Source organism: Megalobrama amblycephala, linkage group LG1 (genome assembly GCF_018812025.1).
Source record: "Megalobrama amblycephala isolate DHTTF-2021 linkage group LG1, ASM1881202v1, whole genome shotgun sequence".
In the NCBI taxonomy this organism is placed as follows: domain Eukaryota; kingdom Metazoa; phylum Chordata; class Actinopteri; order Cypriniformes; family Xenocyprididae; genus Megalobrama; species Megalobrama amblycephala.
Window position 1 is genome coordinate 47,325,142 of NC_063044.1, and position 17,604 is coordinate 47,342,745.

The 17,604-nt window shown below is 34.6% G+C and overlaps 1 protein-coding gene across 1 annotated transcript; it reads left to right on the forward strand.

Annotated features, from left to right (window-relative positions):
* Positions 1–8,291: 8,291 nt before the first annotated feature.
* zgc:100868 (uncharacterized protein LOC554458 homolog) lies at positions 8,292–15,175 on the forward strand. Its single transcript, XM_048197082.1, has 10 exons — positions 8,292–8,425; positions 8,584–8,604; positions 8,732–8,891; positions 8,987–9,255; positions 9,349–9,494; positions 10,405–10,687; positions 11,773–11,944; positions 12,029–12,282; positions 12,648–12,739; positions 14,058–15,175. The coding sequence occupies exons 1-10, from the start codon at positions 8,374–8,376 to the stop codon at positions 14,430–14,432; spliced, it is 1,824 nt and encodes a 607-aa protein (XP_048053039.1). The 5' UTR covers positions 8,292–8,373; the 3' UTR covers positions 14,433–15,175.
* Positions 15,176–17,604: the final 2,429 nt, after the last annotated feature.

Here is a 17,604-nt window from a genome sequence, read left to right on the forward strand (position 1 = left end):
AACTTTAAAAAAAAATAAAAAAACCTTTGAAAAGAGAAGATAGTAGAGATTTTCTAATTCTTGCATTTTTTATGCAAAAACTTTGTGAAGAAACCTGTCAAATATCACTGTTTTGTCATTATTCTGTCTATTTAGGACTCAAGGACACAACAGATGTCAGACTTTGCAGCAGATCGTTTTACAGTAATTTTAGATTTGAATATAGAGATTTCTAGGCTAATAATCAAGTATCAGCTTCTAACAATAAAAACATTTTAATTTGAACTTTAAAACTATGAATAAGCTTTTATCATTTCAAGTGGAGAAGAATAAAGATCCCTTTGTTATTTGGCTTATTGCATTTCTAGAAGCTTTGTTGCAGTAAAAGGATTAATAATAGATCTTGATCTTTTGGACTTTCTTATAAACAATTTCTAGGAAGGGCTGTGAGGAAGTTGTTTTATTGTAATGATACCGTAAATGTATAACATTCTTCAGACAAAAATGAGGATGGGGGACCCATCATGATTCATTTGTGTCTTCCCTTTTCCACCCTTGTGTCCTCTTCCTCTCTTCATACACCATCTTATTTCTCTTTCATCAATACTTCATCATCATCATCTTCTTCTTCTCTGTCTTTTTCCATGGCCCTCATTGTTTCTTTGTGTTTACTTTGTGTCTCTTTAGGTTTTCACAGATCTGTCATTATAGTAAACCAATTTTACAGGTATATCCTGTGTTGTGTGCATGACTAATGCAGCAGATATCAAACCCGGGAAACCTGAAAACAGTGGTTGGTGGTGTTTTTAGTGATTCATTACTTAATCCTTAAATATGTGAAACTACTATGACCAAAAGCACTTTTTTAAAGTTACATAAAGCCACATCTTCAACAGTTAATACTGAATTTATGACTCGTGTCACAAAGATACACATAATGGGCCTCATTCATGAAACACAAGCAGAACAAATTTTTGTGTAAATTGTTTGTAAAGTCTAAAGTCTACATTTTTGGATTCATGAAAATGTTCATATTTTCAAAATGTTAGTTGGTACAAAGAAATTCATACCTGCTCCCTGCACGTGAAAATGGTGCATAAAACATTTGAACTGTTGACACTGCATTTTGATGCACTATATAGCCTACCATAATAATATTTCACAAGGTCATTTGCCCTGTTAATATTGCTGGTTTCTGCATTTTTATATTCCGTAATATTCTTCAAAATGAGCAACCTTTCGCTGCACCAGTTCGCTGGCAGTTTTTCAGCAGGCTAAAATGCTTTGGTGGACACACCCTGTAAAAAATGACCGTGATTTTAACAGTAAAAGACTGTAAAAATTCTGCGGTGAAAAACTGTCAACTGGTTTACAGAAAGTTTCCGTACTATATACGATGAATAACTGTAATAGATCTAACGGTACATTTAATGTAATTTTACGGTAAAATACCGTTAAATTCACAGTTTTTGGAAGTGAAAAATAACAATTCATTGTAAAATTTACAGTGAAAAAACGTAAATTGACATTCCCACAATTCCCTTTGATATATTTTCGTTGAAATAACTCTGTTTCTTCTTAGTTTTTCTAATTTTTTTCTAATCAGTTATGTACATTAGGGTTTTATGTTACATCTAATGTTGTTAAATTAATGTTTATTGCATTTTTAACATTTCATGCATGTTACCATGATGGTGTTTAGTGTGTGTGTGAATGACACTGTGTGCACCTTCTATATGTTAGTGCTGTGCTTCTGATGAACTTTGATTCATCATGTGACTCTTATCACCACTGTGTTTGGTGACTGTCAGTGTATTATAAAGGTACAAACAGATATTAGTACTTCATTAGGTTGGTAAATTAACATTATATCAGTTAATGAAATACGTTATTTTACCGTAAATTTAACAGATTTTTTTTTACGTTGCTACTGTATTTTTTACGGTAAAGTTCTGGCAACCACAGCTGCCGTTTTTTTACCGTAAATTTTACTGGGATTTTTTTTACAGTGCACGTTAATTGAATATTTATTGTTAGGCATATGGCCTATTACTCTCTTTTGCATTTATGCAATATAATGGAGCCAAACCTGAGAAGGGAGTCCGAGAGTTTTCACAGCGTTCTTGGACACGTAATTTGCGTAGTTGAAATAGAGGGTATGCACGTGACGTCACCGTCGGCCATTATAACTGCGGTTTCGCCCACTGAGTGGCAAAAGACTGAGCGGTAGCATTGGTTTTCAGCGTGAATGCTGCGAAAAACACACAAAACACATCCAAAACGGGAAAGAGCTTCACGATTGACTGTACAAATAGCTTTGAGAGATAACCTGAGGTACATTTTTACAGACTGACGAAAGCTACAGAAAAGAGAAGCAAATGGATAACTGCAAGTGGATCAAAACCTTTCATCAAAGTTGTCCTAAAACCTTTTTCTTCAACTTTGATGAACTTTTTTGATCCACTTCAAATGTTGACTACTATATATTGTATTGACAGCTCATCAATTAAATATTTACCATCTTATATTCTGCATAGTTGGGTGTTTTTAAATAAATGCTGACAAAAACTATACAAGTTTTAGGGCTGGACAATATGACGATAACATTGATATAAGTGATTACTCCGATGCTGTAGTTATATAAAGCGTTCACAGGCAGATTTGCTTTGTGTATTTCAGCATTGAAATCAGGTACATATAAATGTCAGGAAACACGATTCCTTGCTGCATGTTAATATCCATGGATTAGGTTTCTTTGTTATGTCATAAGGAACACTTTCGAGCCCAACCTCTAGTGTAATCGTTTGTTTTACTCACGTTTTCACAGTTTCCCCTATTAAAAAGAACCTGGATTAGTCATGCAGCAGGTTCTTTTGCCACTCAGTCCTGCTGAGGGAGCGTGTTTCGGTGGGAAAGTGACATCAATGCACCCTCTTTTCATATTAAATCGGATTATGCTAATTGTGAATAAGCGTGCACGTGTGCCCTAATTACAAATGATTGGAATTCTTTAACATACACACGTTTATCTATCAAATCTGATGTTTACGAAACGTTTGTGAATCCAGAGGAGAGTTTTCGGGAAGGTCTGTTTTACGCGCAAACTGCTCAGAGTTTACTTATATATTTACGAAAGTTTCATGAGTGAGGCCCAGTGTGATTTCCCTCAGCTGTGAGACGGTTGATACGTGACTTGCCCTTTTGCTGAGAAAAGTTGCTATAATTAGACCATTTAATAAAGAATGAAGACCAGCTTCTTAGATACAGTAATTAATCTTGTTATTTTGTGCTCAATTTAATTGCATGATCAGATGAACTTACTTTACTATAAGCTGACTATTTTTCTTTTCTTCTTTGCTTCTAAGTTAAAGTTATTTATTTGTTAAGATCATATTGCTGTTGTCTTAGACCCGCCACTTTATACACACCCATTGTTTATTCCTCAAGTCATTTTTTGACAAATCAGATTTCTTGGAAACTTTTAGGAATCCTGTACAGAGGTTATTTTGGTCATAGCTTTTTCTGTTTCAGATTTTAGCACAACTGTATTGCCCAATCAGAAACTAGGGACCAGAACTATTTCTTTTATAATGGTGCTTTTAGAATTATTTGTTTCTTTTTTATTAGAATTACAGTATATTTACGGCATAGTTATCATTTTAGTTTAATTTTCAGTCAAACTGCTGTTGTGAATTGTGTAAACCCATCCTCAAAAAACATTATCTGTACAAACCTTGAAATTACTGCACATAAGGAAAGTTAATTTAGTTAGATTAAACAACAAGCTGCATCCATGCATGTACAGTTTTGTAAGAGAGTCAGTGCTAGAGAAGAGACTAAAATATTATTCTAGGTAGCTCAGTCATTCATTACAGTAGGTGTATTATTTGTGGTGGTATTTGTTTTGTTTTGTTTCGTTTTTGTGGTTTTTACTTGTAGACGTTTCTCTCTTTGATTTTTAAGAATGTTGTATGGCTTTTATTTTGAAGTTCCTGTCTTTTTCTTTTCATGTCTGGTTGTTGGGTGTGTATTGTTTAACCATTGTAGCCCACATGTTTGTATATCTGTTCATTTAGTCTTTGACAGTAGTTCCAGGTTCATGTTATGTTTTTAAATCATCATGTCTATTTTAGTTCCTTGTTTAGTATCTATTTAATTTATTACTTTTCAACTATAGTTTGCAGTTGGGTTCACTACTGTATCATCACGCTGCATTGTGTTTGACACCACTGTATAGTGCACATACTAGTATTAAAAAAATATCAATAGCTAGAAAAAGTCATTGCAGGTCAAAAGGGGACAGTCAATCAATTATACATTTTTGTATTGTAGCAGACAACATGCCATTTTATGAAAATGTTCATTCAAGTATTCGACTTAGTACTATTACTATGACTACAATAACATATCACTCATTTAAAGATTTCTTTATCATCAAGTTACCCACATTTATGAATCCTCAAGTTAAGATTTTCTCATCAGAATATGAAAAATGAAAATAGAAAAATGTGGTGTAAAATTGTGGAAATAAGGTGCTGTCACAAACCACGATTGTGACGAGCAGGGCGGGCGAGAGCCAGGGAACGGCGCAAGGCCGGTGTTAACGAGTGTCAGCTGTGCGTTGCACCGGTCTCGTATCTCTCATGGAGGAGCTCCGAAGCACAAAAAAGGGAGCAACGACAGTAAAGGACGAGAGAGGACCAGGCCTGGACATATATGGCCATCTTCACACAGCAGCAGAATATGGTTGTCAGTCCTGTATTTGAGTCCTTAATACGGTTACGTTCACACACAGTTCGGTTATTTACAGGTGTGACAACCTCATTTTATAACAGAACTCACACCTGTAAGTAAATGCAGCTGTCAATCCCAAAAACTGACAGTGTGAACTTGGCCTATGTTTGTGTGGCTGGCAGTCGTCCGTGAGGACGTTGTTTGTTTATTTTGTGATTATTAAAGTGTCTTAATCGTTCGCCGTTTCCCGCCTCCTCCTTCTCGTATTATTATTATTATAGCCTAAACTAATTTTGAAACTTTGACTTTCTAGTCATGTACTTATTTGTTTTATTTAAAAAAATGTCATTTAGTAAAATTAATCTTTTTCTTTTGTGCTTAATTTAATTGCGTGATTACATGACCTTCCTTTATAAGCTGCCTATTTTTCTTTTCTTCTTTACTTCTAAATTAAAGTTATTTATTTGGTAAAATAATATTGCTGTTGTCTTGACTTCTTTGAAACTGTCCTTAAAGCTAACTTGGCTCTTTTTTAAAGTATTTTATAGTACATAAAAAAGTAGATTGGTCTTATTTGGATCCAAAAATCTGATTTCCCCTTGGCTATCAGCTAGGAGGTCAGACCAGTTCATAAGGAAAAGTCATGGCTGTGTTAGCTTTAAGAAAGAATGACAAATATAAAACAGAAAAAGGCTTTTTTTTCTGTTGTGGGGGAAAGAAAACAAATCTGTTACCTGTTTTTTGATTCCATGACTGGAATGCATGAACAGAAGTATACTGAACATTTTGAATGTCTCCTCGATGTAATGCACTAATCCAGTTCACCAGCTCTTTAATGATCAGAACTTTTATACCTTTAATTTAAAATTTTCAACCCATATAACGCCACTGAAAACCAAACTCTAACTGCATAAGTGCACTCTTAGAAAAAAAAAATCTCATTGGGGTTCTATATAGAACCATAAAATTGACATTTTATGTCAAAAAGTTTCTATCGTGAGAAATGTCTATTGAAATGTCTATGATTGTATTTTCATGTTTAATGGGTTATGTCCATTTTTCTGGGTATAAAGTAGGTATGTTTACAAGCTTTTTAATTCATAAAATGTAATTACAATTAAAAATAGATTAAAACAAAAACTAAATCCATAAAATGATCTCATGATGGGAACCTCTAAAAGGTTCTATATAAAGTGATAGAACTCATTCTATATAAAAACTTTTCTCCATTTGAGTAGTTAGAATACCCTTTTATAATTGAATCATCAAAAAAAATTCCATGGCATTAGATATACTTATAACACACACAGTGAAGACAGTCATAAGTCGAAGTTTGGCGCAACAGTGACATTATCAAGAACAGGGTGAGAAAGACAAAAAAAAAAAAAAAAAAAAAATTCCAAACCTGATAAGTTTCCTATCAAAACAGACTGAGTTCTGTAATAAAAATCAAATTTCTGGGTGTGCATGCTTATGCAGCTTATAATGTAATGTTGACATGCATTCTCTGTAAAGCTGCTTTGAAAAGTGCTGTACAAATAAATGTGAATTGAATTGAATTAAAAGTTTTTATTTTATTTATTCTCTGAAGAGTGTCACATTGGTTATCAGTTGCGTTGTCATTTTTACATCAAACATGCAAAAGTTCTGATATGATTTATATTTTATCTCTGATATGTTTTTTTTTTTTTTTACATCACAAAAACTAGCTTTTTACCAAAAAATAATTATAAATAAACCCGTGTAATATGAGATTAGAAAAATCCAGTTTGACTTGACGTTCACGGAAACTGTTGCTGGATCTTGGTGCACACGTGGCATCTGAGCCAAGTTCATTATGATTCATTAGCATCATTTGCCTTTTAAAGTATTATATTAGTGAAGTTGCAGTATGTATTGTTGAAAATGATAATTGTATGTAACTTGTGCTCTCGCAGTAAACTTCCACTCCAGACAGCTGTATTAATCTGTCAGTGAAGTGAGTGTTAATCATTTTAAGAGACAAAGAAAATCTACGTTTTTAGATTTAGTTGGGAACAATGACAATACTGTCACCCCATTATAATTCATTTCTACCAGAAAGACTCGGGAGGCAAAATAACATAACAATGAAATTTATTAACAACCAGAAAGCTATACAATAAGATAAAGTTATTTGGTGTAGGCCCCGTCCGTAGCACATATCCGAAGGGTTGTAGGCTCAGCATATCCTGCCCGAAATAAAGGCAGGGGCGTAGCCGACCCCCCATAGGGTTATGGACAGGGACCATCCTGGTGGTGGTGGGGAGGATGGAGGTGGAGATTGGCGTCAGCATCTGCGAACTCAGATAAGTGTAAGTACCGATGCTTTATACCTGAGTGTTCGATAATGATTGGTTATATCTGATCTAATGAATGACGTAACATTAGAGTCTTCCCGGCAGAACTTACGCTAGAGCTTACATTTCTGAAAAAAATCAGTCAAGCAGGCCTAAATTGTTTTTAATTACAAGTTTAAAATTAAATAAGTAATGCAATGTTAAACAAAAAAATGTTTTATTGGCCTAAAAGTTCAGTCAGTGCATTTACATTATTATTAGAGGAAAGTTAGCTTGAAGTTGCGGCTATTTATAGTTATCCATCATTTTACCAGAAGAATGTAGTCTGTTTCTTCCGGCTATATGATCCATGTGATGTGTGGTATATATGACTCATCCTTCACTGGAAGAAAAAATACCGATGTAATTAGATCATACAGTCAACAGAAGAATTTTCCTTGAACAGAAGAATGTGAGATGACTTAACAGGTTTCTTTAAGCTTTTGTAGGTCACTGAAGTACTTTAAGTTATTTCATCTCTGCAGCTTCACAGTATACAGTACAGTAAATTAACCGTAGTTAATCATTTAACTATTGCAAGACAACTTTAACTTGCCACCGTTACTGTGGCTGCAAGTGAATCGTTCATTTTGAGAAGTTGATTTTACTGCCATTTTATAGGGAGTTAAATTATACCTTCAATCATAAATCTTTTTTATTTCATATATTTTTATTTTAAACTTATAAGAAAACTTATAAGAATTGCAAGTTTTCAGGGAATTCAAACACACTCTCATGGTAATTTGTAACTATTTTACATTTTGGAGAATTGGTGATCTTGTTCATATGGTTTTTGGTGTTGTTTTTGCTGTTGTTGTTTTGGGGGGGGGAAACTTTCCGTATTCCATATGAATCACGTGGCACAAATTCATATGAAAATGTCACCTCACAAAATAGTTCTATCACAAGAACAGGTTGGGATTTCAAAGTGCAATGAATAGAGCTGTTGGAGTTTATATGTTTTAATAAGATGCTTTAACACCTCAACATGCACCTTCGTCTATCTATACTCCATTTGAAACGAACACCTTATTTTTAACACATTTTTTACAAGTTTCAGAATTCAGCGTTGCACAGGTGACTGAGTGTTTATGCATGACTGAGAGTCGCCAATAGGTCTCTTATCACACTTTCAGTCATACCGGTTGCTCAATAAGTAACACAAATGAACAGCGGAGTTTACAGACGGGAGGCATGTCTTATTTAAATGTGTTGAGAGAATGTGTGGGCGTGTAGGAAACAGGTTAACATGGATATTTAAGAGCAGGTGCAGGTATCCGTGCATGTATCCGTACAGTCAGAGATGAAGATGATCCGCACACTTGTAGCATTTACCGTCGCTCTTCTAATGAGAGGTAAGACCTTTTATTGGAAAATTATTACTTTAGGATATCTAATAATTCAGTTTGACTAACATAATTAGTGCTTACGTTTGTGCAGCAATTTTATATTGCATATACACTTTTTGTACCACCGAAGCCATCAGTAACTGAACTTGTTTCTTGTTTTTTAGGGTGTGACGCACAACTGGATGGTAACCAGTTTTTCAACTTACATTTAACTAGCCAAATTCTATTAAAAATGTTTTCTTTTTTTCTTTTTTTTTTTCCATGACCAATTGTTTGTCTAAACTGTGTTTTCTTTGCCTTGTCCATTGTCAGTGTGTGGCAAAGCAAGTCTCAACACAAGGATAGTGGGGGGACAGGATGCACCAGCTGGCGCTTGGCCATGGCAGGCCAGCCTTCATAGGAATGGCCATTTTTGTGGTGGATCACTCATCAACAATCAATGGGTTCTGACTGCAGCGCACTGCTTTGATGAGTAAGCATCATAAACCAACCCTTGCAATTATTTAAAAAATTGTTGTTCAATTGATTGGGCAAATGCTTAACACTTCTTCTCCTACCATATTCCAGTACTTCAACCTCTGGCCTAACTGTGTACCTGGGCCGACAGACACAGCAAGGACCAAATGCAAATGAAGTGGCCAGAAGTGTCATTAATATCATAAAACACCCAAACTACAATACAAACACTCAAGACAACGACATCACTCTTCTGCAACTGAATGCGACAGTGAATTTTAATAACTTTATCAGTCCGGTCTGTCTGGCTTCCTCAAGCAGTACGTTTTTCAACCGCACCGTAAGCTGGGTCACCGGCTGGGGAAACATTAAATCAGGCGGTAAGTATTTAGTTTTATTAACCTTTATCAGTGTCTCAAAATGCTGTACTCTTACAGTATCTGACATATTTTATAATTTAATGTGTTCCTCAGTTTCCCTACCTTCATCGAAACCTCTACAGGAAGTGGATGTGCCTATTGTTGGAAACAGGCAGTGTAAATGTCTTTATGGTGTCTCAGTAATCACAGACAACATGATATGTGCTGGACTATTGGAAGGGGGCAAAGACTCCTGTCAGGTAACAACTCTCATACTTCTGTTTGTGTTACTTCATCAAGTTTTAATGGACTGCTAATATTCCACAATGTGTAAATATTAATAATTAAGAATAAGTAGAATGAGAGGTGTCTAAACAAAAACTTTTACTTTAGACAAATAAACTGATAATGTAAAGCTTGAACTTTCACTAATGTAAGGGAATTCAAACAATCACTTTCAAAACATCATTTGGTTTCACTGCAAAGGGAGATCTTGCCTGTACAGTCAGTGACTTAGTAATTATATTTATATTAGTACTGCAAACAGAAATGTAAAAAAATATATAAATAAATAATCCTAACTTTGAAAATATTCCTGACAAAGAAATATAATACACAAACCAGTTTTGCCCCATTCAGAATAGATAATTCTGATATTTCATTCCTAAATTATATATATACGGTATACCCATAAAATACCCACTTATATGTAAGAAAAAGTGTGATTTTGTTTTTGGCAAAAATAAATAGGCTAAAGCTGAAGCAAAATATAAAAAAATATTATCTGGAAAATATTTTTGTTCTATCTTTTTACTTGCGTTTTGTAAAATCTTTTCTTCCCTCATATTTTTTCATAGATCCCTTAGAATACACATACATGTGTGTGGTCATCATGTAGTTTTCATGTGACAAGTCTTCTAGCCATAACAGTAAAACATGGAATATTAACCGATTTCCTCTAATCGTGAGGCATTTTTTCTTTGACGTCATGAGTCACAGTTTCCGGGTCCAAACGTCCAATCAGATGCCAAAAGCTAATATACACTCACAGTGTGCTGAAGTACTACTGAACTGAAATAACAATTAATTCATCTTCCCATTATTTCTTCATATTATATATTTGTAGATCATGTTACTTGGCATGTTACCAACCTGTTCTTCACCCTACAGGGCGACTCTGGTGGTCCTATGGTCAGCAAACAGGGCTCGGTCTGGATCCAGTCTGGAGTTGTGAGCTTTGGCGAAGGTTGTGCTCTAGCTAACTTACCTGGTGTGTATGCCAGAGTGTCTAATTACCAAAACTGGATCAATGAGAAGATCACCACCAACCAGCCAGGCTTCGTTACGTTCAACTCCGGTGGTACTGATGGTGACCTGAGCATCAGCTGTAATGGGGTGCCTGCCATTACGACAACCACTGCCCCTACAACTACACCAACTCCAACTGTCCCACGTAAGGTTCCTTCAAGTTATAAGATCCCCAAAAAAACATTTGGCAACTTGTCCAAAGAGTTTTGTGCATTAAAAGTGTACTTGATTTCAAAGTGAGTTTTTTACTTAAATTCAGGTAAACACATATTTATATTTCTAGTGAAGTAAATTCCTAGTAAGAGGCACAGGGCTCCAGATCAAATGCGACCAAAAAAATTAATTGGCAACACTTTTGTCAGATATAATTTCGTTAGAGCATGCCAAAGTGTTTCCTGAATGCAAATGACTTATGAACCAATTCTTTTTAATGAGCCAGTCAGAAGTATTCACAAAAAAGCATTATGCTTGTGACTTGAATCAGACATTCGGTTGAAGTCATTCAAAGCCTTCAACCGAATTCCTCTCTTAATCATGAGACATTTTTTCTGTAACGTTACGAGTCACAGTTTCTGGGTTCAAACGCTCTATTGGATGCCAAAAGTTAACATACACCCACAGTGTGCTTAAGTACTACTGAAAATTCATGATCCTAACCTTTACCTCCATACTGAAATATCAGTTGGCCAGAGAGCAATTCATTTTTTCTGAATCATTAAAATGCTGGTGTCTAGGGACTGTAGTGCTTACGGTGAATTTTTAAATGCTTAGCTTAAAGGAGCACTATAAATGAATAGTTCTCATAAACAGCTGTTGTTCTAGTACTTGAAACAGAGTAGAGGCTTTGACCCGGAGACGGTATTTGTGACGTCACGACTTAACAATCAGATAGCACGTCATTTTTTTTGTCTGGAGCCCTTCTTGTTCTTAAGCTACTTATCTGCCTGCTTATCATTATTGAGTTTTGATAAAAGCAGAAACAGAACTTGAAAAACTTGACTACTCGAACAATGGCCTGAAAGCCTGTTCTCCCAGTGCACTACACAGCTTTCATGACATACGTTCAATGCTAATAGACCATGACTGCAGTCTAAGCGTAACAAATGCAATCTTTTTTTATTTTTTGCTCCTTAAGGAGCCAAATTTTATGAAAATTTAAATGAAAACAAATCAGATAAATATTTGACTGATAAAACCTACTATTCATTCTCTTTCCCTCTGTTACTGTAGCTGTAGTGTGTGGACGTGCCAGTCTGAACACCCGTTTAGGAGGAAACAGCGCCCTTGCATCTGCAGGCATGTGGCCATGGATGGCCAGTCTGCAGTTGAACGGCAGTCACGTTTGTGGAGGAACGCTAATTGCTGAACGTTTTGTCATGAGCTCTGCCAGCTGTTTTACCAGGTAATGGCGCTTAAATATGAAAAAAGGGCATCTGATTAGAGAAATCAGAATGATTTGATTCAGTGGAATTCCTTTTTTGTCCAGATCCACCAAAGCCTCCGATTGGACCGTGATCCTGGGCCGTCTAAATCAGAATGGTTCCAACGCCAATGAGGTCTCTATAAAAGTGGCAAATCTCACAATCAGCAATGTTACAAGCAACAACGTTGCAGTCTTGCAGCTGGCCATTGCACCAAACCTCACAAATTTCATTCAACCTATATGCGTGGACTTGGGAGAGACCTTCAGTGCTAATACTCAATGCTGGGTGGCAGGATGGGGCTCAGGAGCAGGAGGAGGTGTGTTTTGTGTGTGTGTGGTTCTGGTAAATCCCACATTATGGGAATAAAATGTCCCCACAAAGATATTTTTGGCCCCCATGAGGAAAACCGCTTATAAATCATACTAAGTGATGTTTTATTGAAAATGTAAAAATGCAGAGGGTTTTTCTGTGATGGGTAGATTGAGTGGTAGGGGAGAGAATAAACAGTTTGTACAGTATAAAAATCATTATGACTATGGAAAGTTCCCATAAAACATGGAAACTCGTGTGTGTGTGTGAATGCTTTGAAACATTACACTAACTGCTAAAATTACATTATTAGAATGTTTGTCCTTTTTTCACATATCTTCTTTGTTTGAATTTGTTTTTCTTCTTTTATAGTGAATCAAGCTCTTCAGGAATTCCAGACCTCTATTGTGGATTGTGGAAACTCAAGCAACAGTATTTGCACAAGTTCTTTGAACTTACAGGAGGCAAGTTAATTACAGTTTTCATTAAGGTTTTGTTTATTATTATTAGTTAAAGCATTAGGTAACTTGAACTAAAAATACATTTAGAGTATATCAAGTTAGATTAATGCTATAAATTCTACATATATTAATACATTTCAAGTCATGTTAACATTAATTGGTGCATTATGAACAAACATGAATTAACAATGAACATAGTATATTATAAATTAACATTAACAAATGCTAAAACAAAAATTGTTGTTCATTGTTAGTTTACGATGCCTTTTGCATATTACAATAAATCAGTAATGTGAAATTATTACAATTTAGAATAGATGTTTTATATCAATGCGATTTCAGAGCTGAATTTTCAGCATCATTGTCACATGATCTTTCAGAAATCATTCTGATATGATTTGCTGCTCAAGAAACATTTATTATTTTTATTATTATTATATTGAAAACTTCAATCTTTGATGAATAGAAAGTTCAAAAGAACAGCATTTATTTGAAATAGATTTTTTTTTAAATTATAAATGTCTTGTCTGTCACTTTTGATCCATTTAAAGCATCTTTGCTGAAATGAAGTATTCATTTATTTATGTTAAAAAAATCTCACTGACCAAACTTTTGAACGGTAGTTTATGTTCTAATTGGATGAAAACTAATATTGTTCATATACTAGATTTTTTTTCTTCACAAGTATTATCTGTCTGCTACGGAAGGGCCAAGCAATAATAAAAAAATAAAACCATCTCGAGATTAAAGTTGTTAAATTTCGAGAAAAAACTCATTACATTTCGAGAAAAAAGTCGAGATAAAATGTTGAGAATAAACTCGTTAAATTACGAGAAAAAACTCGTTAAATTTCGAGAAAAAAGTCGAGATAAAATGTTGAGAATAAAGTCATTAAATTACGAGAAAAAAAGTCGAGATAAAATGTTGAGAATAAACTTGTTAAATTACGAGAACAAATTCATTAAATTATGAGAAAAATGTTGTTAAATTTCTAGAAAAAAGTCGAGATAAAATGTTGAGAATAAAGTCATTAAATTATGAGAAAAAAGTCGTTAAATTACGGGAACAAATTCATTAAATTACGATGAGTTTATTCTCAACATTTTATTTCGACTTTTTTCTCGAAATTGAACGAGTTTTTTCTCGAAATTTAACAACTTTAATCTCGAGATGGTTTTATTTTTTTATTATTGCTTGGCCCTAATCCTCTTCCGTAGTCTGCCAAGTTCTGAAGTGAAAATTTTGTACTGAATGTTACAAAATGTTTGTAAATTTTGTAACATTCAGTAAAGATTTCCCTCTCCACCTCTCTCTTTCTCAGGGTGATCAAGGGGGTCCGCTGATGTGTAAGGTGGGTCTGTCATGGATCCATGCTGCTGTTTTGACTATACCGACTAGCAACTCAAACAGCAGCTCTAACACAAGCTCCAGCAACAGCACTGCATCATCCCGCTTTGCTCGTGCTTCAGATGTCCAGGTCTTTACTAAAACCTCCAGCTTTGCATCATTCCTGACATCTGTTGTGGGTTCCTTCCCTCCAAAAGCCACAAACCCCACAAGTGCACCTTCAAGCAACAGCAGCTCATCCCAAGGTTCCTCAAATGGGTCACAAGTATCTTCTTCCTTCTCTTTTACCATGTCTGTCGTGTTCCTCTCACTTGCAGCTTTCCAAATCTTTCTTCAAGGCATCAATTGAGTCTTTTGAGTAGGAGGGGCCACTTTTCATTCATTCACTGTGAATGTGACTGTAAATATTCATACACGTAATACATATTTTCAGTGTGTTCCATATGACCCATTATATAATCATACAGCATTAAAAGATTTTGTGGAGCAGATAATTCATTTTTACTAGACAAATGTGAACTCTTAAGATCTCTGTTATCTCACACCATGAAGCAATTTTCTGTTGTTCTTACACTGTATGTTGTATGATTTTTACTGGCAGTACCTTAAAACAAGTGTGCATAGCTAATATTTTATGTAACCTGTCGGTTTACATATACTTGTATTGTAGCAGATGCAAAATGTACTGTAGTTGTTATTCAGCATGGCACTTTATGGAAATGTCTCGATTTGAGGTTCAGTTTTAATACTGACTAAACCGTAGCTTAACTAACAAGTACCTCAAGCTGAACCACACTTGGGACATTACTGTATGTTAAATAAATTAAAGAGTACTTAGGAAAATATATCCATTTTATTAATGTTTGGAAAATTATTTTTTCACAAATTTTTTGGAAGAGTGTTCCAAACTATTTTCTGACCTTTTTTTACATATCTGTTTTTTACTACCTTTTTTTTTTTTTTTAAAGTTATATGATTTCATATGAATGAAGTAACTTTCAACACTGTTAAAATGTGAAAAGTAAACAATGTATATATTTAGGTTGTAAAAATAATAATTAAAATGATAAATTAAGCTGTGGAAAAAAAAAAATGTTTCGTGCATTTATTTGAAACATCCTGGCGGAAAACCAGAGCTGTGTGGTAAGAATGTGGCTTAGATTCTGCAGAGTCACTGAGCCTGTGCGGTTTACCGATACTGTCAACAAAGATCAACAAAAAAGATACTTACTGAAGCATCTCACAAGACCTGTATTTTCACCTTCTCCGAAAACCATTAAACATCACTTTATTCCTGTAACTATTTTTAAACATTATACTTTTAGACTGTTCCATTATAAACGTTTTCACATATAGATACTCAAATAGAACAAACAGCTGAAAATTCATCATTTGTCTTTATTCTATTATAAATTATCTTAATGGCTAATGTCCAGTTAAAGATAAGAAGCAGTTTAAGGGTCACCTTTTAAAATGAAATACAGGGAGGGAAACATTCAAACACACTGTATGTAAAAACTATATTTCTTTTTTTTTAATCTATGAACATGTCCCTTTGAAAGCACAACAACTGTGTAATAAATAAGACAACATAAGGCTCATTTCAATACATTTTGTAAGATGTGTGAAATGATTACATTGCTTGAACTCTTTGTTATCATCAGTTTATCATAAAGTGACGTGAATTGTTTTTATATGAATATAAGTTCTAAATGCTAAAAGGCACTAATTCCAAGATCTGTACCTTCCATTACCAAGCAACATAATTCTGTCAGGATCACTATCGTCAAAGATGACTGGCAGTTAGCATACAGTTTAGATTGGCGGTATGGTTCTGTTCTGGGCAAAAACTCCCTGCCCATCCATGCAGCCTAGCATGGATAAGAGCAGGGAGAGCAGCGATAACCCCCCTTAAGGTAAACAGAACAGAACCAAAGAATTGCAATATCATTAATTTTTTTAATGACAATAATTAATGTAACAACAACATAATTGAAGAAATGAGTCTGATCAACAGAAATATCAGAAGGGCAAGTCCTGACTTGACAAAGGAGGAGCTGGGGATGGAGGAGGGTAATTAGCTCCTGAGCAATGCGATAAAGCTGCAGATAATACTGAATGGACCATATAGTATAAAAGGAATGTGGTGATAGGCGTCGTATTCCTATAGGTCAATGTGAATCAGCTGATGTGAGCTTGACTAACGTGACCTGCCAGAACTAACGCTACGCTTGATTTCCATGTTTTTTTGAAGCCAGTCTGTTTTGTAGATTGGGCAATCGGATGAACATACCAAGAACATACCGTCTGTATTACATCTAGGTGCTATGAAGTGAATTATCTAATTAAGATCTAAGTTGTCTTATTCTACTTGAAACAATGAAAATGTTAGTCTAACATCTTGTTATAATATAAGTTTCTTAAGATTATGTATTAACATGAGAATGTATGCATTTGTGGAAGTAATGTATTTACATTACAATATCAGATACTCCTTATGTATGTTTCATAATCAGTGTCTTTTAATATTCAGTTTCTCTTTATGTTAGAGTTATGTAATACATTCAGGGCCACTAATCACATCCGATGAAGCCAAGTGACAGCTCTGAATACGGCGTCTGAATTCCCCAGGTGAGCTTACAGTTTTTTAATCTGTTTTTTTTTGTGTAGAAATAATGTGATGTCTGAAGAGGAATAAATGTGACTGCACAGTCTGCCATGAGCAAATGTAGCTCATTTTTAATGAACATGTAATTATATCAAGGAAGTCTACAATTTCTGGAGAAAGATGTGGCAACACCGCTGGACATCACAAAAAGCTACTAAAAGACAGAACAAAAACCACAGCAAAAAATAAAAGCAAATATAGTTAGAATTAAAGAAAATAATAGAACAATTTAGCTACATAATTTATTCATGCTGTGATGCATGTTGGGATTTTTTATTTTTTTTGTCTTGTCTTGTCTTGTCTTGTTTCCAATCTAAATATTTACACTGTGAATCCAAATTGTATGTTTACTTGATTTTAACCAGAATGTTGACTTCACTACAAACCTTAAGTGTTGCTGAAATATTAGAACAAATAGTTCCCATAACTAACATAATTTGAGTAAAATTACAAAAAAAATCTTCAAGACATGCATATTGGACGACAACTCCCCCTCCCCCCACCAGCGCAGAAGCACATGGACTGAGGATTCAACGTTATGTTTGCAGAGTGGATCTACTTTGGTAAAATCAAGGTATTCTTTCTGTCTATGGCTTGTTCACTCAGAAAACTCAAGTTAAGATTAATTAATTGGTTTGTGTCTCATTTTGTCAAGAAATCTTAATAGACTTTTCACCCATTTCATTTCTGCTGTTGCATTCACTCTATTCCCAAGTCATCTGTAATTTTTAATTAAGATCTCTTACCGAAACAAAACTGACTGTCTTTGAAATCTCATAACAGAAGAAAACCAACCGTCATTGAAAACCGACCATCATTGAAATCTTGTAAAGGAACAAAACTGACCATCATT